Source organism: Ambystoma mexicanum, chromosome 5p, assembly GCF_040938575.1.
Source record: "Ambystoma mexicanum isolate Mex_15411 chromosome 5p, UKY_AmexF1_1, whole genome shotgun sequence".
In the NCBI taxonomy this organism is placed as follows: Eukaryota; Metazoa; Chordata; class Amphibia; order Caudata; family Ambystomatidae; genus Ambystoma; species Ambystoma mexicanum.
In genome coordinates, this window is record NC_090930.1 from 439,801,937 (window position 1) to 439,823,609 (window position 21,673).

At 47.2% G+C, this 21,673-nt stretch overlaps 1 protein-coding gene across 6 annotated transcripts in view; it reads left to right on the forward strand.

The window, feature by feature from the left end:
- MBNL3 (muscleblind like splicing regulator 3) overlaps positions 1-21,673 on the forward strand; it is a 690,269-nt gene that overhangs the window by 462,710 nt on the left and 205,886 nt on the right. For all 6 annotated transcript variants that reach the window (XM_069612838.1, XM_069612839.1, XM_069612836.1 and 3 more), the window contains exon 4: positions 8,256-8,456. In XM_069612838.1, the coding sequence (XP_069468939.1) occupies positions 8,256-8,456 (201 nt within the window). The remainder of the gene's footprint in view (positions 1-8,255; positions 8,457-21,673) is intronic.

Consider the following 21,673-nt stretch of genomic DNA (forward strand, 5'->3'; position numbering starts at 1 on the left):
TGCGAGAAACTTCGTAACACACTTTTCTATATGCAGGGATGATCAAACGGCAGATTGGGGTGAAACGGTTTGAAATCAGAGTTCGCTTCTGCAGCTGGTGGAATGGAATTGAACAATTTCGTGCAGTCATGCTTAGAAGTTTTTTTGAGGCTCACCAGTGCTCCTGAATCATAACCGAATGAATCGAAACATTGTCTTCCTTAGTGTGAGAAACCAGAGGGTATCTCGCCCGCTAGTGTCTGGGGATCTTTCTCTCAGGTGGCCAGGGCATGCCCATTGCCTTTCGATCCAGACCCTTGGGGTGACCAGTGCAGGAGGAGCACCTGGGTGAGGGGTCTTCAGGGAGTGGGGGTGAGATAGCCGATGGTGAAACGCAGTATTCCCCCTCTTTTGTTCATCTACCCCATCCTATTTTTTAGGATTAATCGAAGTCCCAACTCCCCCCACCACCTTTTTACACAAACACTGGGCCAAGAAAGAGGGTGATTTAGAGTAACCACATCCTACTGGACATTTCCTGTTAATCTGGTAAGGCAGGCACTTTACCCTAAGTGCATACACCTGATACCAGTTAGCTCGCTTCACACAAATAAAAGGGAGAACCTATAGACACACTCTGAGCAAGATGGAACACGAGAATGAGCAGACTTCCAGGACGAAGGCCCACCTACTGGATCGGACCAGGGGACAAGAGCAGTGGGCCAAAACCCCCAAGGCTTCCCTACTGGGGTTGTTGCCTCCGACAGAGGCCAGATCCCACAAGTGAAGATTGCATTGTGTTTCAAGGATGCCAGCAACCCTCCCGGGTGAATGGCAGAGTTGGGGAGGCGAGGCAGAGCCTGTGGTACTAACCTTAAGTCGAAAATTAGAGGCCGCAAAACAAGCAAGAAGCATACACAGGCGGTGTATTGGCAAGCGACCTGAGAGACCAGTGGGTGTTAAAGTGAATGCAAATAGCAACACCATATAACCAGTGAAGGCTGTGAAGTGAAACGCTAAGAAAGGCAGACCTGTGAATGAACTTTAAAGTAAAATGCAGCTGCAAGATCAGCAATAATAAGTAACAAAGTGGTCCAGTGAAAGGAAGCAGCCCATTCGAAAGTCTCAGCAAAAGGTACATTGTTGGAAGCTAAAAGCAAGAGTGAAAGGAAAAATAGTGAACATTGAGTCGAAGTGGTCCTGCTGTGGTCTGTAAAACAACCATGCACATTCGAAAAGACTTTGACATCCGAACGAGGATTGAGCCTGATTGCAGGATTCCAAAAGTATGCTAAGCTTGGAGAACTCCCCTCCCCACTTGCAATTTTGTGTTAATCTTTATCGTGAGAGGTCTGAGCCGGGCAGTGGGAGACCTACGAGAATTGTGTGGTGAAAGGTCTGAGCCCGGCAGAGGGGGACCTTTGTGAATGTTTTGGTTGGAACATCAAATTTGAAACCAGAGAAAAAGACTTTAACGTGGAAGGCCAGGACGATCCTTGATCCACAGTTTTGAACTGTGTACTGTGTTGGCAGCCAAGCCAGAATGTGTCATCCTGCCTATAAGGATCACCTTACCCCGCGAGGCCTAACGTGGGAAGGAGAGCTGGTTAAGTCACATCATTTGAACACTGATGTTTCATTTTGCATACATTTCTCCTTTTTACACTTTTGTACAAGAGATAGGGCAGGCATTGGGTTTTGTGAGCATAGGCCATTTTGATTTTACGGACTTGACTAGGACTGTTTTGTTAATCGTTTGATGGCCGAGACCACTCCCATCTTAGTTATAGGGCAGAATAGGAGTTTCTCCAACCGCAACATTTTCAATAAATTGTATCCATTGTGTCACTGTGATACCATGCCTTCCCTACATTAGTCACAAGATTATAACTCAGCTGTTGCACAGTCAGGTATAGCCACTTAATGTACACTCTTGCCTAGTAACAATGTTATCATGTATGTGTGTGTAAGTGTGTGCATTCAGAAAATACAATTCTATCTCCTCCCAACTTGTAACTAAATGTAAAAACCATTTGCTAGCTACATATCCAAGCAAAGCCATCTGCAAACTATAGCCTCTGACCACAAGACTCATCATGGATACCAACCACGAATACCTCCTTGTATAGCATCAGCTCAAACTCGCTGTAACCTTCCCTTTGAATCCCACAGGAAGTTCAAGAAAGTTCAGTCTGGCCAAATCGGTAAAATGTGTGTGTTTTAAGAGTTTACCTGAATACATTCTCCCATGCTTAATCCTATGCATCAGTTTCTCTGGCAGTAACCAATTTTAAGATTATAGTTAATCCAATGTATTGATGGTAAGAGTAATATAGATATTATATCTGTTCATAAATTGTCCTTATTGACATATGGGCAACTTAAAAACTAAATCATTTATTAGATACTGTTGATGGGGAAATACTGAGCTGAAGGGAGCAGTATTAAATTACTGCACCTCCTATCTCATAGTCCCCTGGATCAGGATACTATACAAAGCATTCATATAACCAGAGTGGCTCTGCATTTGTGTCTTCGAACACTCTCTATTAAAAGTTAGAACCACAAAGGTCACAGATAGAGCTGCTGTCCATTGTCCACATTAAGACACTTGGTACTCTGGGAAAAGTAGCCTATTATGCCAGAGGTTTTAGCCAAGGTCCCATTCATTTATAGTAACATGGACAAAAAAGTAGAATATGGATACTCTTTTTAAAGAAACTCTGTTGAATCCGCAGTAACAATCACGAAGATCCACATTAACACACATTCCTATTATTACCTTTAAGAGGTATAAGTTTGATGAGAATAGATATACCAAGAGAGGACATATATGGCTTCACCCACTTGCCAGGCAAAACCTTTCCTTACCTTCCTGATGAAGACTTATCCCTCTAACAAGAAGACTAATCAATTAAATCTTCCAAAGCCGCAACACAGTGTCGACATTGCATATATGCTTTAGAGCCGAAGTTGAATGATATACCTATGATGTTAGATCAGTTCTGTCAGTGCACAGGCCAATAATACAAATACATGTTTGTTTCAAAGGGATTGTGTCCTCCCATGTATTCCTCATCTTATGATATCTCCATATCCAGCTTTAGCTGCTTTGGCAAGATTTTCCCGCCGCGGGCTCTGCACGTCGATGCCTGTCTACTCAATGTCCTTCGAAGACCTTCATCTCGATGTTGACATCATCAATGATATATAGCACACGTAGCGGCCATTGGCTACAGTTCTGTGATTCCACGAGAGCTATCACTTTGGAATACGGTGCGCTTTGGTTCCTTGACTAGAAACCTTTGAGTTTAGAGACAAAGAATGTCATCGTCATCAACACCGAGATTGGGGTTCAGAAAATGTTACGACTACAGGGCGATAATGTCCCTTACGGACCCCCATCGTGTGTGTCTACATCCAAACAAAATGCATACCCAACTATTCCCACGGACAGAGATGTCAAGTGTCATGACGCTTTGGCTAGAAATGGTTTTCTCTGCAGGGACTATGGGCCTTAGGAATCAGCAAATGCCACATGTGCACTGGCTAAATTCACTTTCACCCTTTGGGATTGCATAGCGATGGCGGCTGAACATATCCCCGAAGGGAAAGAAAGAGACATATTTCTAAAGATTGCCAAAGATGAAAGGATGCAATGTGTGAATCCCTCCAGACTGGTCTTAACTCTGCTGACAGTATCAGCAGGGCTTTGGTGGTTAGCACTGTAATGCACAGATTTGCTTGGTTGAGAGTCTGGTTTTGCTCCAGATGTGCAGTCCAGACTTCTTAACATGCCCTTTGGCTCACACATTGATTTGGCAGCAAGGCTGACAAGAGCCCGAAGAAGCTGCAGACCTCCAAAGCAGCAGCCAAATCCATTGGTGCTGCAATCAGACAACTGCAAACTCACCCCACTGCCACTGGAACAACCTGCTGGGGCAGGTCCTTTTACTATTACTTCTCAGTTGGAAGAGGGAGAGGACTGCCGAATCAAAGAGGTCAGAGAAGATTCCTCTGTGGTGGGCGGGGAAGAAGTACTAAGACCACCCAGGCAACTGCTACTTTACCGTCAGCTGATGCATAAGCCACCTCAAAACCTCTTTGAGATATTAGTCCACAAGGACCCGGTGCGAGGCAGACTCTCAAAGCATCTGAAAGAACGGTAAGGTAATTACTTCAGATGCATGGGCATTGGAAACAGTTGCCATGGGCTACTGTTTTCCAATACTAAAGAAGCCTCAAAGTCATCCACTGGGGAACAGCTCTTTAAAAGTTCCAGATCCGCTCCTTATGCAGGAAATCTTGACCCTGCTAGAGAAAGGTGCTATAGAACCAAGAAGGACAGAGGATTGAGACCCATTTTGGATTTAAGAGACTTGAACAAGTTCCTCAGGAAGGACAAGTTCAAGATGGTTACCCTCTCTCAGATCCTTCGGAACCTCCAGCTCTAGGACTGGATGGTATCATTGGACCTTCAGGATGCTTAATTTCATGTGCCAATCCATCACAAGCACAGAAACTACCGGAGGTTTGCCGTTGGCGGTTCTCATTATCAGTTTTGATTTCTGCCATTTGGGCTCACCTCCTCCCTGTGGGTTTTTACCGAGTTGATGGCGTCGGTGGCAGCGAGTCTCAGGAGAGGGAGGATTCACGTCTACTCCTACCTGAATGATTGGCAGATCAGGGCACGTTCCCCCGAACAGGTCCTGGAACATCTCAGCTCCAACTGTCACTCCCTTCAGAGACTGGGCTGCTCCCTCAACTTTAAAAAGTCCCACATGATACCATCTCAAAGGCTCCAATTCTTTGGGGCAGTCCTAGACGCATCCTTGAGAAAAGCCTCTCCAACCAAGGTGAGGGCTCAAGACATTCTGCAGATGGTCACCAAATGCCCAGTGTCTTCCATCCTTCGTTTTTTGAGGTTGCTCAGCCTCATGGGATCCTACATTTTCCTGGTGCCAGAGGCTCGCCTGAGAATGAGATCTCTTCAATGGGCTCTCAGAACTCAATGATCACAATTCTCAGGCAGGATGTCAGACCTTCAGGTTCTGAGCAGAATTGCACAAGACCTTCTGTGGTGGGCCTGCCAGGAAAACATTCTGAAGTGAGAACCTTTTTGGCAACCATGGCCGGAGATAATTATAGTGACGGACACCTCCACGCCAATGATCTGACAATCAACGGTCGTTGGTCTCCATCGGAGTCCAAACTACACATCAACCGGAGCTGAGGGCAATCAGACTATCGCTGAAGGCCTACCTGCCCTCTGTACAAGGAAAGAATGTCCTGATAATTACAGACAAAATGGTGGCCATGTACTACCTCAACAAGAGAGGAGGTGTAAGGGCAATGCAGCTCTGGCTCTGGGCAGTTCAAGAAGGAATCTCCCTGTCGGCAGTTCACCTAGCCAGAGAGGAGAACACAGTGGTGGACGCTCTGAGCAGGCAGAGCAGTCTCCCACCAGTGGGAACTAGCTCAGGAAGTCCTTCTAGAGATCTTCGCCCTTTGGGGAACCCCTCAAGTGGATCTGTTCACGACCGGTGTCAACCAGAAGTGTGAGCTGTACTGCTCCAGGGAATTTCCCCCAAGAGGAGCTTTAGGGGGCACGTTCGTAGTGGACTGGGAGTTTCCACTCCTGTATGCGTTTCCTCCAGTCCCCATCATTACTCAAGTAATGAGGAGGTTGAGAAAGCCTGTGAAGTCCATGATCCTAATTGCTCCAGATTGGTGCAGGAGAACATGGTACCCAAACCTTCTGGACATGTCCATCTGCCCTCCAATATGTCTGCCGCAAAGAGAGGACCTTCTCTCATGAGGGGAGGGTCGGGTTCAGCATCCAGAGGCCAAGACACTCAACCTTCACGCATGGTTTCTGGGAGGTTGAGATAAAATGATTGGGACCTCCTGGAAGAGATTTTGCTTTTGGCCAGAAGGCTACAATGAAATCCTTATTCTGCTGGCATTGGAACAAATTCTGCAGCTAGTGCAGGGATAGGAATGTGGTCCCTTTTACATGCAGTACACCACCTATGGTGTTATCCTTCTTTTTACACTGGCTAATCTGGGGCTCCAGGTTGGCACAATTAAAGGGTATCTGGCAGCGCTATCTATTTTTAAGCGCTCCTCTGAAGGGATATCCTGCAAGTCTCCTTACACTTTCTTCTTTTAAGGAAAGAGTGGTCCTTAAGGTTAAACCTAGCTTTTTACCAAAAATTGTGTCCGAGTTTCATTTAACTAAAAAAATCATACCACCTTCCTTTTATCCTCCACCTCATCCTGGAAAGGAAGAGGTGAGATTACACAAGCTTGACCCAGGACGTGCACTTAGCTTCTACATTTCCAGGATGTCTAAATTTAGACAAGATGATCAACTTTTTGTTGTGTATGGTAGTTCAAAATAAACCTTATCTAGGCGGATCATCTCAGGAATCTCTGAATGCTACAGATTAACTGGAAAAGATCCTCCTGAGGGTCTCTGTGCACATTCGACCAGGGGCATGGCTACTTCCTCTGCCTTACAGACGGGAGTCCCAATTCTGGATATTTGTGCGGCAGGCACATGGTCCTCCGTCCACACATTTACCAAGCATTATAGTCTGGACTCTTGCTCAGGCCGGGAAGGTGTTTTTGGGAAGGCAGTGTTACATTCTGTACACACAGACCAATAAGGAACTCCTAAATTATTATTAAAGATTGAACATTCGGAATCCCTCCGCACTGCTTTGAGAGTCTATCATAAGATGAGGAATAAGTGGGGGGACACAATACATTCGAATAACAAGTTACTTACTCTAACATTCTTTCAACTGGATGTTCCTCCCACATATTCCTCATCGACCCTCCCAACCTACTCCTCAGTAGAATTTCCTTGTTATTGCAGCTTACGCTTTTAGGGAGAATAACTGTGGGGCGTAGGATAATCCAATACACGTAAAAACGGAACTGAAGCCAGCGGTCGATGTGCACGCTATATACCATCCATGAAGTCGACATTGAGGCGGGGGCCTTCGAGGGACATTGAGTCGACAGGCATTGACTCGCAACGCCCCTCCTGGAATAAAATTCCAAAGCTGCTAAAACTGGAAATGGAGATATCATAAGATGAGGAATACATGAGAGGAACATCTGGTCGAAAGAACGTTCCCACGTGTAAGTAACTTGTTATTCACCATCCCTACTACCAAGACAAGTTCCAACAAGAGTCTCAGTGCCAGTGGATTGATTTGACATTAATCTGATTGATTGCTTAATCACTTATTTGCTAACCTCACTTTGTATAATGCATTTGCGTGAAGATTATCTGGCCTTTTGTCTTTTACCCATCTGAAGAGACTGTGACGGATGGAATCTAGGCAGATTAAATAAATATTCATCTGCTGCGGGTCATATGACACAAAGTTGTAAGTCGAAGGACTACTAGGAGTAAGGTATGACTTTCAGTGTCAGTTATCCCTAAAATTCTCCTTGATGTATTTCCTGGTGATTATTCCAATGTTTAGGGACGAGTACCAGATGCTCTCATTCAATATGATGATTCTGTATCAACCTACCAGTGGCCCTACCTCTCTTCTTCCTACCACCACCAATATCTAATCAAAGAAAGGATCTTTGATACACTGAATGCCAGAAAGGAGCTGCTCATCTACATATGTGTGCACCCATTCCAGTTTATTGAGGCATTTTCATATATTAATATATCACACATTTTATTAATTATTTAAAGGCCTATTGACAATGGACATTTAACTGCTCCTCTGTGTAATATTTCCTTTCTGAGCAACAGTGTCAACCCTGCCTATGGTTCGGCAAGTGCGGTCAAATACAGCATACAGGCGGTTAAATAAAAATGACCCTTTACATGAAATATGCATGCTACAACACTTTATTTCTTCTCTATGGCCAACTGTTTGAAAATAGATGCCAAGCTTTTCTAACTTTGCACAAACAGCTTTCAGTAATCTCCTTGCGTAAGGGCATCATAACCTGCATTCCCCTCCTGCATTTCTACACAAACATTAAAAATATGGGAACCCATATGAAGTACAGCAGAAGGTATCCCCAACTACAGTTATGCATAAAGAGTTCCACTCCAATTTCTTCTCTAACCTATTGGTATCACCTTTAGCTTGAACTGGTTGTGCTAAGAGAAATTCCACAGATCATGCCAGAAAAAGAATGCATTTTTCATAAGACAGATTCTTGGTGTTACGTGCCTGAACACAGAGTAACTCTGCCCAAAGATTGATTTTCTTTCTTTTTTTTTTAACTTGCAGACTACGTTCCCGATGACCCAATCGCTAGCAACCAGTCCGTCCATGGCTTTTAGCCCCTATCTGAGCCATGTTTCCCCTGGAATGGGCTTGGTTCCTGCAGAACTTTTACCAAATACGCCTATGCTGGTTTCTGGAAATCCCAATGTTACAGTACCAGGAGGCTCTGCTGGTCAGAAACTAATGCGTACAGATAAACTGGAGGTACAGTATTGTGACATACGATTTCATATGACAGAGATCTGCAAAATCTATTAAAATGCAGACTCTGTGTTCAACTGCAGCGGTGTATAAATACACATTATAAAATGTATGTTTTAAATATGCTTAATAAATGTTTTCATAAAACTAGTACGGTCCTAATTTGCGCATGATACGTCACTAGAATGTCCCACTAGTTTATGCCGAAGTATACGTGATTCCTTGGTGCACGGAGGTGAAAGTATTGGGACTCAGAGGGGGGATGTTGGTTGGCTTCCTCTAGAGTAGGGCTTGTTGGAGATTAGTGATGTCACTGATTGGCAAGAAGCAAGGGGACAAGCGATAGTGGCGGAAGGGGTCTAACGGGCAGGTTGATCCCAAAATGCCTACCTGCAGACGCTCTTACTCGCTAATCTCCTCCCTCACCACACTTCTCTGCCACCATGGGCATAGGAAAGGGACTTTGTTACCATGTACTTTTATTTATTTATTTATTGAATTTGTATAGCACACTTAGCCCAAAGGCACCTAGGCGTGAGTTACAGATATTGGATCATGGGAAGTATATGAAAGAACTGAGAGGAGGTCTGTAAGATTAGTTGAAAAGCCATGTTTTTAAGTGTTTTCTAAACGTCCAGTAGGATGGTTCAGAGTGAAGAATGAGAGGCAGAGAGTACCAAAGCTTTCAGGCAGTTACTGGGAAACTGCAGCCACCTGCTCTACTACTGTCATCCACCACCTCCGCGACTGGCGGATTCTTCCACATTGGCGATTGCGGTATGGGTTTAGAGGGTTGTAGTACTTCCTCTATGTCGTTGCTCCGGGTGACGTTCTAGCTTTTGTGGCGCAGAGCCTGACGGGAGTACTTATTCCTCCTCCTCCCGGCGGACTCTGCGTTGCAACCCCTCTGGATTGTTTCACGGCTTCCGGGTCAACGCTTGTGTGCTACTGACACTCCGCTTGGACCGTCAGTTTTCCTCCTCTCCCTCTGGCTTTGCTTCTTGTGCGAAGATCCTTTGCTCCGCAGCTCCGCTGCATCCTACCTGTCTCCTAGTTTTCTTGGGCCCGCGTCTCCTTTCCTCGTGGTACGGCATCCGCTCTTTCCTCCGCTCCTGTCTCTTTCCCCTCTCCTCCTGGTTCCTCCTGCTGCCGGCGCTCCGGATTCTTCCTCCTTTCTTCTACTTACCTGTGGTGTGTGTTTCCTGGGTTCCGTCCAGGATTCCGGACTTTAATCACACCTACCTGCTCAATTCGTGCTGCTGATTCTCTTCGCCATCCACGCCAGTGACTTTCTCCCTGCTGCAGTTTCTTCCTCGCCAGCCATTCCACCTCAGAGGCTCTTCCGCAGAGTTGGAGAGAGTCCATCTTTGTGCCACATAAGGGTTTTTTCTGCCAGCTTGGCTTTTTCTCTTGATTTTCGGCTTGCCCTCGGAAAAGGAGCCACATGATTGCTGTCTCCTCAGCATTCACGGTGGCTTCCTTCTGTGACAGGCATTTACCACCTAAAATGGAGGACTACCTAACCAGACGAAACCTGCCATCTGAAAGCATCGATTCCAGCAGTTCAGGTGAGGAGAGTGTGGAAACAAGGGGTGAAGAGGGAACTAAGGGGTCTCAGAAACGACAGATTGCAGCGCCCAAAGATTACAAGATGACTGCCGAAGAACAGGTTCAAGAGCTTTGGCAAGCCTTTCAAGCTATGTCCCTAGAACTACAGGGAGTGAAGACAGAGAATGCCCTTCTCAAACAATTGGTGTCTGCAAGAGAACATCCTCCGATGGAATTACTACCCATGGCACTTTCCTCAGGAAAGTTTGACGGCTCTCCTAAAAAGATGAAAGAGTTTTTGGAGGCCTGTACGGTGTATTTCACTTTTCGGCCCCATACCTTCGCCACTGATCAGGCCAAGGTCGGATTTCTAATATCAAATATGACCGGAAACGCGCTGGCTTGGGAAACCCCATTGGTAACAAGCACTAATGCGATCCTTCAGGATTTTGTCCGCTTCCAGAACCTGCTTAAACAGACCTTCGAAAGACCTGAGCTGTCTTTTACAGCATGTGAGGACTTGTTGGATGTCAGACAAGTTTCTTTAGACGTCCTATCGTATATTTCTTCCTTCAAGACATTGGCGGCAGGAGTGGGTTGGCCAGAACCTGCACAATAAGCAACTTTTCGGAGGGGCTTGAAGGAGGAGATAAAAGACGAGCTGGCCAGATCCCCTCGTTCACCAACTTTCTCTGATCTACTCGCCGCCGCTCTTCACATAGAGTATCGACTTCAAGAAGGAAGGTCAGAGCATCGTAAACAACGAGCTTCAGGATTCCCATCGGGCCCCTTACCACATCCTTCCCCTTCACACTCTCCTACCAAGTCTCCAGACGAACCTATGCAGATTGGGGCTACAAGAGCACCTCTGTAGGCTGCTGAAAGACGAAAACAGAGAGAAAAAGGATTGTGTGCATACTGTGGTTGGGATCAACATCTTCTGAAGGACTGCTCAGAGGTGCCCAGCAAGAGATCGGCACCAATAGGGACAGTAGGGACAGGCGTACGAGGGCTATCAAGCGCTTTTCCTCGTCCCTACGTTTCCCTTTCGGTCTCAGCTCTGGATTCCAAAGAAGATTCCAGACTCATGGTTCTGTCAGTGGTCCTCAAACTGGAGGGTAAGCTTGTGGAGTCCTTCGCCTTGTTGGACTGCGGAGCGGCGGGCAACTTCGTGGATACCCTGTGGGCTGACAGAGTGGGTCTGCGCAGAATCACCCGCAAAGAGGGTCAGAAGGTCGTAGGGGTGGACAGGTCTCCTTTGTCTTCCGGTCCTATAACACATACCACTGAGGACCTGTCCATAACCATCAATCAACACACAGAAGTACTGAAGTTCGATATCATAAGAGCAGCCCATTTCCCCATTATTCTTGGGATCACCTGGCTCCGGAAGCACAATCCTCGAATAGACTGGACTAACAACCAGTTGAGCGTTTGTTCTGCGTACTGTACTACGAATTGTCTTCCTTTGGATAATCGGTGCAACCTTCAGTCGGTAAAGATTTTTCCGGATAACCACCTTGGTGTTCATGCACTGCCCCGTTATTGCTCCTCCTTTGAAGACGTATTTCAAGAGAATCATCATGCCAAACTACCGCCGCACCGACCAGAGGACAGCACCATCGATCTTGAGACTAACGCCCTAGTGCCGTTTGGTAGGATGTTCTCCCTCACTCAGACTGAGAAGCAGGTGCTGCCAAGTTATTTGGATACGAACTTGGAGAACGGACTAATCCAGACCTCTAAATCACCCGCAGGGGCTTCTTTGTTCTTCATTAAGAAAATAGGAACCAATGAACTTTGGCCCTGTATTGTTTACAGGGACCTTAACAAGGTCACTATTCGGGATCGGTACCCAATGCCACTGATCACTGACATCATCGAGGCAGTACAGGGGGCCAAGGTGTTTACTAAACTCGACCTTAGGAATGCATACCACCTGCTCCGCATAGCCAAGGGCAATGAACGGAAGACTGCTTTTCGCACTCCATTCGGTTTATATGAATACAAGGTGATGCCGTTTGGACTGGTGAACGCGCCAGCTGTATTCCAACGGTTCATGGACAGGATGTTTTCCGACATGCTCACAGTTTCAGTTATCTACCTTGACGATATTCTGATCTTTTCTTCCAACATGGAGGAACATATACTTCAGGTCACTCAAGTTTTGGATCGTCTTCAAGGGAATCAATTATTGGTCAAGGCTGAGAAGTGCATTTTTGCTGTTCCTTCTGTGCAATATCTAGGGTACGTTCTGTTGGAAGATGGAATAGCCATGGATCAAGACAAAGTTCAGGCCATTCTCGATTGGCCTGTCCCTACTTCAGTCCGGGAGGTGCAAAGATTTCTAAGACTATCTAATTTCTACAGAAGATTCATACCAAACTTTTCTGAAGTGGTGTACCCCATCACCCGGCTTCTCAAGAAGAGCGCTTTCCCCTTTCACTGGTCGGCCAAAGCTGAGAAGAGTTTTGCCCATCTCAAAGGGCTCTTCTGTTCAGCCCCGATTCTATGGCATCCGGATCAGACGGTACCTTTTATCTTGGAGACTGATGCCTCCGCCATCGCGATTGGGGCAGTGTTGCTACAGGCAGTCGATGGAGTAGAACATCCAGTAGCCTATTTATCGAAAACCCTCTCTCCTAGCCAACTTAATTACTCAGTTCTCGAAAAAGAATTACTGGCGATGAAGCTAGCGTGTGAAGAGTGGCGTCACCTACTTATGGGGGCTCGACATCGGTTTACTATAAGGGCCGATCACAAGAACCTGAAGGTACTGCAAAATATGGAATGTTCAAATTCCAGAAAGGCTCAGTGAGCTTACCTTTTTTCTCAATACGATTTCCAGATCACCTACATTCCCAGATCATTGAATCGCTTGGCAGACGCACTGTCCCGTAAGGATTCGAGTAGAGAGAAGACTTCGAATAGTATTGAGCCAATGTTTCACAGAAACCAGATCATGGTGCTAGTCGGCTCTTTTTTTCAAGAGGTTAAGGCAGCGGTCATTCCAGAACTTTCTCGATTGCCGTTTCACCCCAATGCTCTCTATCAAGAGAAAGATGGCTGGGTATTCTATAAAAATCGGTTGTACATTCCAACAGGTCCCTTACGCCAAAAGATTGTGAATTGGTGCCACAATCCACGCACTGCGGGCCACAGGGGTCTGGACAATACCATGGAGCTGATCTCAAGAACGTTTCTCTGGCCCAATTTAAGAAGAGAGACATTGGAATGCATAAGTTCATGTCCTATCTGTGCCAGGGCTAAATATCCAACTGGCAGACCTCTTAGGCTACTTACTCAAGCTGAACTACCCACTCGACCTTGGGGGCTCATATCCACAGATTTTATAGTGGATCTTCCTTTGTCCGAATCGTGTACGTGTATTATGGTCACGGTGGATACATTTTCTAAAATGGCACATTTCTCTGCTCACCCGGGACTTCCTACTGCGACAAAGATGGTTGAAGTCTTTGCAAGAGACATCTTCAAATTACATGGACTTCCAGATAAGATTATCTCGGATCGAGGGAGCCAGTAAGTCTCCAAGTTTTGGAAAGCTCTATGTAACCGGCTAGGTATCGAAAGAGCTCTCGCCTCAGGGTTTCATCCTCAATCCAATGGTCAGACAGAACGCCTCAATGCCACTCTGGAGCAGTATTTGAGATGTTATATCAATCGACACCAAGACAATTGGGTCTCCTTGATCCCTACAACGGAGTTCACCTACACAACACCAAGCACTCTGCCATTGGTCTTTCCCCTTTCTACTGTACCTATGGCATTCACCCAAAATCTTTCCTACCTAGTGTTCCCAGTCTCACCAACTCCCCAGCAGCATGGGAGGTTCTACAGAACATTACGGTAGCTCATGCCACTGCTTTGCAATGTCTGGAGGCCAGCAGGAGACACAACAAGTGTCAGGCCGACAAACGCTGCAAGGATTGTCCGGAGTGGAAGGCAGGCGACAAGGTGTGGTTGTCCACAAAGTTCTTACCCAGATGGACACATCCTTCTAAACTATCACCTCGTTTCTTGGGTCATTTTCCCATCTTCTCCAGGATCAATCCTGTCACTTATAGGCTTCAGCTCCCTCCTACCCTCAGTCGCATCCACCCGGTCTTTCATTCATCCCTTCTGAAACCATTCTTTACTGACCCATACCGCAGAACGGTTCCCCGTCAGGCTCTCTTCCCTAAGAGGGACAAGGAGGAATATGAGGTCTCCTCCATACAGGACTCTAGGTATTACCGAGGCTGTTTGGAATACTTGTTGTCTTGAAAGGGCTACCCTGAGTCGGAGGACTCATGGGAACTGGATTTGCAAGTACACACCCCCCGGTTGCTTGCCAGATTCCACCTCTTGCATCCGGGTAAGCCAGGAGTTCTGCGCACTGGGGTGGAGGACATACTGTCATCCGCCGCCGCCGAGACTGGCGGATTCTTCTGCATTGGCAATTGCGATATGGGTTTAGAGGGCTGTAGTCCTTCCTCTTTGTTGTTGCTCCGGGTGCCGTTCTAGCTTTTGTGGCGCGGAGCCCATCGGGAGTACTTATTACTCCTCCTCCCGGCGGACTCTGCGTTGCACCCCTCTGGATTGTTAACGGCTTCCGGGTCAATGCTTGTGTGCTACTGACACTCCGCTTGGACCTTGTTTTCCTCCTCTCCCTCTGGCTTCGCTTCTTGTGCGAAGATCCTTCGCTCCGCAGCTCCGCTGCATCCTACCTGTCTCCTAGTTTTCTCGAGCCCACGTCTTCTTTCCTCGAGGCACGGCGTCCGCTCTTTCCTCTGCTCCCGTCTCTTTCCCCTCTCCTCCTGGTTCCTCCTGCTGCCGGCACTCCGGATACTTCCTCCTTTCTTCCGCTTATCTGTGGTCTGTGTTTCCTGGGTTCCGTCCAGGATTCCGGACTTTAACCACACCTACCTGCTCAATTTGTGCTGCTGATTCTCTTCGCAACCAAGCCAGTGACTTTCTCCCTGCTGCAGTTTCTTCCCCGCCAGCCATTCCACCTCAGAGGTTCTTCCGTGGAGTTGGAGAGAGTCCATCTTTGTGCCACATAAGGGTTTTTTCTGCCGGCTTGGCTCTTTCCCTTGATTTTCGGCTTACCCCCAAAAAAGGAGCCACAGGATTGCTGTCTCATCAGAATTCACTGTGGCTTCCTTCCGTGACAGGCATTTATCACCTAAAAAGGAGAAGGATTAGCTAACCAGATGAAACCTGCCATTTGAAAGCATCGATTCCAGCAGTTCAGGTGAGGAGAGTGTTTAAACAAGGGGTGAAGAGGGAACTAAGGGGTCTCAGAAAGGACAACTACGCTTGAATCTAGGGGCGATAAGAAGATGGCAGTTAGTTGAGCAAGTGGGTCCTGTGAATTTCGTTTTTTCAAGTCTTTGTGATAAATATGCCTGGGCAACATTGGTAAGGCATCAGTGAGTGATGGAGAGAACTTTAAATTTGATAAGTTCCCGAATCGAATGCCAAGGAACCATTTTCCTGACTGCTGTGATGTGATTGTGCTTGCAGAGGCCGAGGGTGACCCGTAGGGCGTCGTTCTGGATAAGCTGGAGCTTGCTGATGTTTCTTTCTGTGGTGCCCAATAGGAGAGCATTGCTGTAGTCTAATTTGGAACTGATAATGGATTGTGCAATGGTGAGGCGATTGTTGATGGAGAGAAATGGTTTGCTGGCGTTTATAGTTTTAAGTTTAAGTTTCGTAGTGTGGGCAGCTGAGGAGGCACTGGTGTGTGTTGCTTCATGTTAATGGTGGCGTTGAGGTAGACTCCCAGTGTTTTAACTACCAGTGAGACCTGGATTGTGTTTCCGTCTATCATAAAGGCTCAGTAGGCTGAGTCAAGAAGATTAGTGAGTAGGGCTCGAGTGCCCACGAGCAGGATTTCCGTTTTGTCATCGTTTAGGCAGAGCAGATGGGATGCCATCCAGGCCTGGATAGTTTCACAGATGGAATTGAGTGTGATGGTGTCCTGAGACTAATCGTCAGTGAGAGGAAGGAGGATTTGCGTATCGTCCACATAGCTTGTGTATGTGATGTTGAGGGTGTACAGGTGATTGAAGAGGAGTTCTGTGTAAATATTATAGAGTGTGGGGGAGATGCAGGAGCCTTGTGAAGCTTGGCAGGAGATAGGGTTTAGGGGCCAACAGACAGAGTCGCTGGCCAGCTCTCAAAAGGTACCATCCACAAGAAAGGAGGCAGTCCATTGAGTTGCTTCAAGGGAGAAGTTAGCAGCCGTGGAGAGATGATGTCAAAGGGTTTGGTGGTCGATAAGGCCGAAGGCAGCAGAGAAGTCTAGTAGGTGTAGAAGGGCTAGTTTGCTTGTGTCTCTGATGTCATTGAGTTGGTTTGAAAAGGTCCAGAAAGGCAGATTCAGTTCCGTATCTTGGGCGAAATCCTGACTGGCTGGGGCTGAGGATGTGGTGTAGTTTTAGATAGTCTTCGATCTGGAGTTAGGCCACATGGTCCAGGATTTTTAGCATAACAGGGACAGTGGTGATGGGGTGGTAATTAATAGGGATGGATGGATTGAGTGGGGACTTTTTAGGGAGGCCCGAGATCCAAGCTTCCTTGAGTCTAGCTGGGATGGAACCAGATGCAAAGGAGGAGTTGATAATGTCAGTGCTGAGGGGCAAGAGGGTCTCGGCACAGTCCTTAATAAGTGATGTTGGGCAGCCACCGCTTTTACAGCATGATGGTTTGAGGCCTTTGAGGTGGGCTACTTCAGATTCAGTGACTAGATGAAAGTTGAAGGGAGATAGGAGGGTGGTGTAGGGGGAGGTTGTGAGGGTGCAGTGTGCTTGGGCTTGTTGGGGGTGGCAAACTTGTTTTCTGAGGATCTTATCTTGGAGTGTGACAATCAGGAGGGCATCTTGCAACTTGCTACACCAGGAATCGTCTTTAGTGAAGTTGGCCAGGCGCAGGGGGAGGTGTTAGGAGTCTCAAGTTCATGCAGGAGTTGTCGTGAGTCCGATTTAGCATTGGCAATTCTGTCGCTGTAGATGGAAGCTTTGCTGGCGTGAATAACCTGCTTGTATTCTTTAGCGTTGGTAGTCAAGCGTGATTTGTTAGCATCAGAAGGGGCTTTCCGCCAATCTGCCTTGATAGTTAATTTTCTAGTGCAAATAGCTTGAAGCTCGGGGGTGAACCACGCAATTTTGTGTGTAGTACGTTTAGCCTTGCACTGTTCTAAGGGGGCAAGTGCATTTACGGCTTGGGAGATCTGGTTGCTGTAGTGGTCAAAAAGAATGGTGGGATTGGTCATGGGGAGTGAGACGTGGCGTTGGTTGGCTACCGGGGGAGAGGACAGTCTTTAGTGAGGTTTCCTATGCAACGTGATAATGCAACGGGCAGGGCGGTAGGAGCGTTAGTTGGGTGTTCAGCAGTGGAGATGGAGAAGGAAATGATGTGGTCGGCTGACCCAGGGGCAGGGCGTGTTTGAAAGGGTTAAGGTGTTACAAGGTCTGTGTCATGATCTCTGCTTCCAAAAGATCAGGACTTGCCCGACTCCCTTGGAAGCAGACCCATAACCCCGGTTCCGAGTGCCAGCCAGTCCCAATTGGGACCTTTTGGACCCTGTCCCTGCACCAGTGGCACCAGGCTCATAAAGATGCCCAATCCCAGCGCTGGAAGCGCCGGCCTCATAATGCTTGGGTGGACTTACCTGCAGCAGACCATGCTGCTTACTTACCTGCCAGTTGAACCCCTGATCCTCTTCTGTTTGGGACTACTTTTCCTGTTGGGTGGGGCAGGAGCCACTCCCTAGGTTCAGAACACTGGAACTCTTCTGGAAAGCAGGAACTCTTTTCTTACCTAGGCGTGGCTGTGGAAGGAGACACCTAAGCACTACAGGAGGCTATTTAAACCACACCCAATGGATGAATCTTGCTTTGTGTTATTCTGCATTCTCTGCAGCAGAACGCTCATCGTGTCTTCTGCTTCTGATCCTGGGCCTAAGGGAACAAAGGCTTACCATCCTGGAATCCAGTCTTCAGCAGCACCTATAAAGACAAAGAAAGAACAGGTTAGCACTACGGTCTTCAGTGGCAGCGCATCTCTTACCTGGTCCATCGGCTGTCACCAACGCCGCGTGCTGCATTCTGGCATCTGAAAGACAAAAGCTTACCAGCTCTTCGCACGCTCCGGAGGCCTTCGGCGCTGCATCCCGCCTCTGAAAGACAAAAGAAGGTGCGTTTAAAGACATTGGGCAACTTTATTACTCATGTGCCATTACTCCTTCCCACGCCGAATCCAGTGGGTATTCCAGCACCCTTCAGCTTCTCTAAAGCTCCGAACTTGTACCTGCAAGATAAAAGGGACAGTTAGTGCGCATCGTGAAGCAGGCTACAAGCGCTTACTTACGTGCTTTCAGGCGCTTCTATTCCTCACGCGGGTTCGATCCTCAACTCTCATCAGCCCGCCATCCGCCATCGCCGGAACCCTGCAAAACAAGAGATATCATTACAAAAGACTTTTAAGACATTTGAAGTGCCCAGAACTTACCGTTCGTGCAGTTAACGACGGACAGCGGTCCTCTGAGGTCAAGAGGCCTGCACCCTTATCCAGTGAAGAAACTGGTTACGGCACCCTGCCCCGAGGCAGATGGAGAGCTCGGCGTTCACTTACCTAAGGTGAGGGCGTTAACCTTTGGGGTTCTACAGGAGAAGAGAAAGGGAAGAGGAGAGAGGCACCCAATAACCCCAGTTCATTAATCCCATATTTTCTATCTGCAGACATCTTACTCTTCGAGTCAGACATACAGTGCACAGAGGTCCAGCCCAAAGAGCCAACCGTGTGTTACACATCACCTTTGAAGATACGGCATTCACACAGTCAAGAACGGCGCCTCTGCGGGAATCAGGTGAGCGTTACAGAACACAAAGCCTACCGCAAAACTCCCACCCAGGCGCTATGGAAACCTCGGATACCGACCAGCTAGCCCAGTTACTTGGGGAACTAAGAGCAGAAGTGCATGCAGCCCGTCAGGAAACGAATGCTCTAAGAAGGGAACTGATTATTTCCAAGGAGCGAACAGACGATCTCGCTAGACAATTGCTACAGTCACAAGCCGGACAAACTCCGTTACCCGCATCAGGGGCAAATCTTCCTTCAACATCCTCTACGAACCCAGTGCAGATCAACCTACCTGGGAATGTACCTCTGGCTCCGCCCGAACGATTTTCTGGTGACCCAAAGAGGTTTGCAGTATTTATTAATCAGTGCCGGTTGCACTTCTTATGCCGGCCAGCAGCCTTTCCAACTGATCAAGCTAAGGTAGCTTTCGTGCTTTTGTGCCTTAGTGGCAATGCGGCAGACTGGTCGATCCCTCTAGTTAATCAAGATGATCCGGTTCTCCATGATTTTCAAGCTTTTCAGCTCAGTATGGAAAAACTGTTTGCAAGACATTCACAGGGGCAGGCCTTGGACAATGAGCTCCTTTCATTGCGACAAGGTAATCAAGACCTTTTGGCTTATATTGCGTCTTTCAACAGACTGATAGTGGAAACTCGATGGCCTGAGAACAAAAGGATTACGCTGTTTTATAGAGGTCTACATGGAGAGCTCAAAGATGTGTTAGCCCAAGTAGTGAATCCCCCGCAAGACTGTTCGGACTATATTGACTTAGTCGTTCAAATTGACCACAGACTGCAGAACAGGAAGGCCGATCGTTCCAAGTTTGATGCTCGAGTATTTTCCAAACCACCAACTCCTACCAAAGGAGTAGACTCTGGGGAACCCATGCAAATAGGGGGCCTGAAAGGACCACTAACACAAAAGGAGCGGGAAAGGAGAAAACAGCTGCAATTATGCCTCTATTGCGGAAACTCGGGGCACTTTCTTCGAGACTGTCCGGTGAAACCAGCCAAGAAGGCAGTAGGAGCTGCAGTTACCAGGGTCACAAACTCTGAGCAGGGAAACGACCTTGCCCGACAAGAATAGAGGTCCTCTTGCCGAGCGTTAAAACCAGTTCCGTGACCTCGCATTTCGTGATACCTATGGTCCTCATTAGCCCTGAACATCCGGATCGATTACATGCGATTGAAGCTTACGTCGACAGCGGTGCCATCGGCAATTATGTGGATCATGAAATGGTTTTGAGGATGAATCTGACTCTTTGTCCAAAGGCTGTAAAGGACGTCATTACTACGGTGGATGGTACGGAGATAGCCTCCGGACCAGTAATGCATACCACCCAAGAAGTGACGCTAGTAAGTCAAGATGGACACCATGAGAAGATCGTGTTCGATGTGATCAAGGCCCCTCAGTTCCAGATTATTCTAGGAATTCCTTGGTTAGAGAAGCACAATCCTCAGATCGATTGGCGAGCAAGAACGGTTCAGTTTCCGGAATGTGTCTCTACTTGTCACCCTCGACCTGGTGTTGCACTGGCAACAATTTCCTCGGAGGCTCCCCAGTTACCTCCTGAATACCTAGAATTCCAAGATGTTTTCCGGAAGGATCAGGCTAACTCTCTACCTCCTCATAGGTCTTATGACTGCCAGATAGACCTGATACCTGGATCTACTCCTCCTTGTAGTAGAATTTATGCCCTCACCGAGCCTGAGAATCTTCACCTCCGACAATACCTGGATCAATACCTAGCGAATGGGTTTATTCGTCCTTCCAAGTCCCCTGCTTCCTCAGCTTTGTTCTTCGTTCCAAAAAAAGAAGGGGACCTTAGAACTTGTATAGATTATCGCGCCCTGAACCAGATCACCGTTAAGAATAGATATCCGTTACCTTTGATCCCTGAACTCCTGGACCAAGTCAGAAAAGCATGCATATATACAAAGCTGGATCTTAGAGGAGCCTACCACTTGGTACGAGTAAAAGAGGGCGATGAATGGAAGACGGCCTTCCGCACCAAGTATGGGCTATTTGAATATCAGGTCATGCCCTTCGGACTTTGCAATGCCCCGGCCGCCTTTCAATATTTTATGAACGATGTCCTCAGAGAGCTCATAGATGTGTGTGTTGTTGTTTACATTGACGACATCCTCGTTTATTCTTCATCGGAAACTGAACAACGGAAACACGTGAAAATGGTCCTCGAGAGATTGCGTCAACACAAACTTTTCGCTAAGTTGGAAAAATGTGTTTTCAACGTGACTGAAGTTGAATTCTTGGGATTCATATTATCACCTAGCGGAGTGCGTATGGATTCAAAGAAGGTCGATGCAATTCTCAAATGGCCATCGCCATCCTCCGTAAAAGGTGTTCAAAGCATGTTAGGCTTCGCTAACTTTTACCGCATGTTTATCCCCGAATTCTCTCGAATAGTCCAGCCCATCACCGCCTTGTTAAAGAAAAACAAACGTTTTGAATGGTCTACCGAGGCGGAACAAGCTTTCCAGAATTTGAAGACTAGATTTATCTCTGCACCGATCTTAAAACATCCTCGCCCAGAACTCCCCTACATCGTTGAAACTGATGCTTCGAGCCTTGCCATGGGGGCAGTTCTATCACAAAAGGACCCAGTAACCAATCAGATGCATCCCGTGGCATTTTGGTCCCACAAATTCTCGCCTCCTGAAATCAATTACACTATTACTGATAAGGAACTTCTAGCTATCAAGTCCGCCTTTAAGGCTGGGCAGCATTATCTTCTGGGGGCCCGAGACACCGTTACTGTGATTACAGATCACCGAAACCTGCAATAT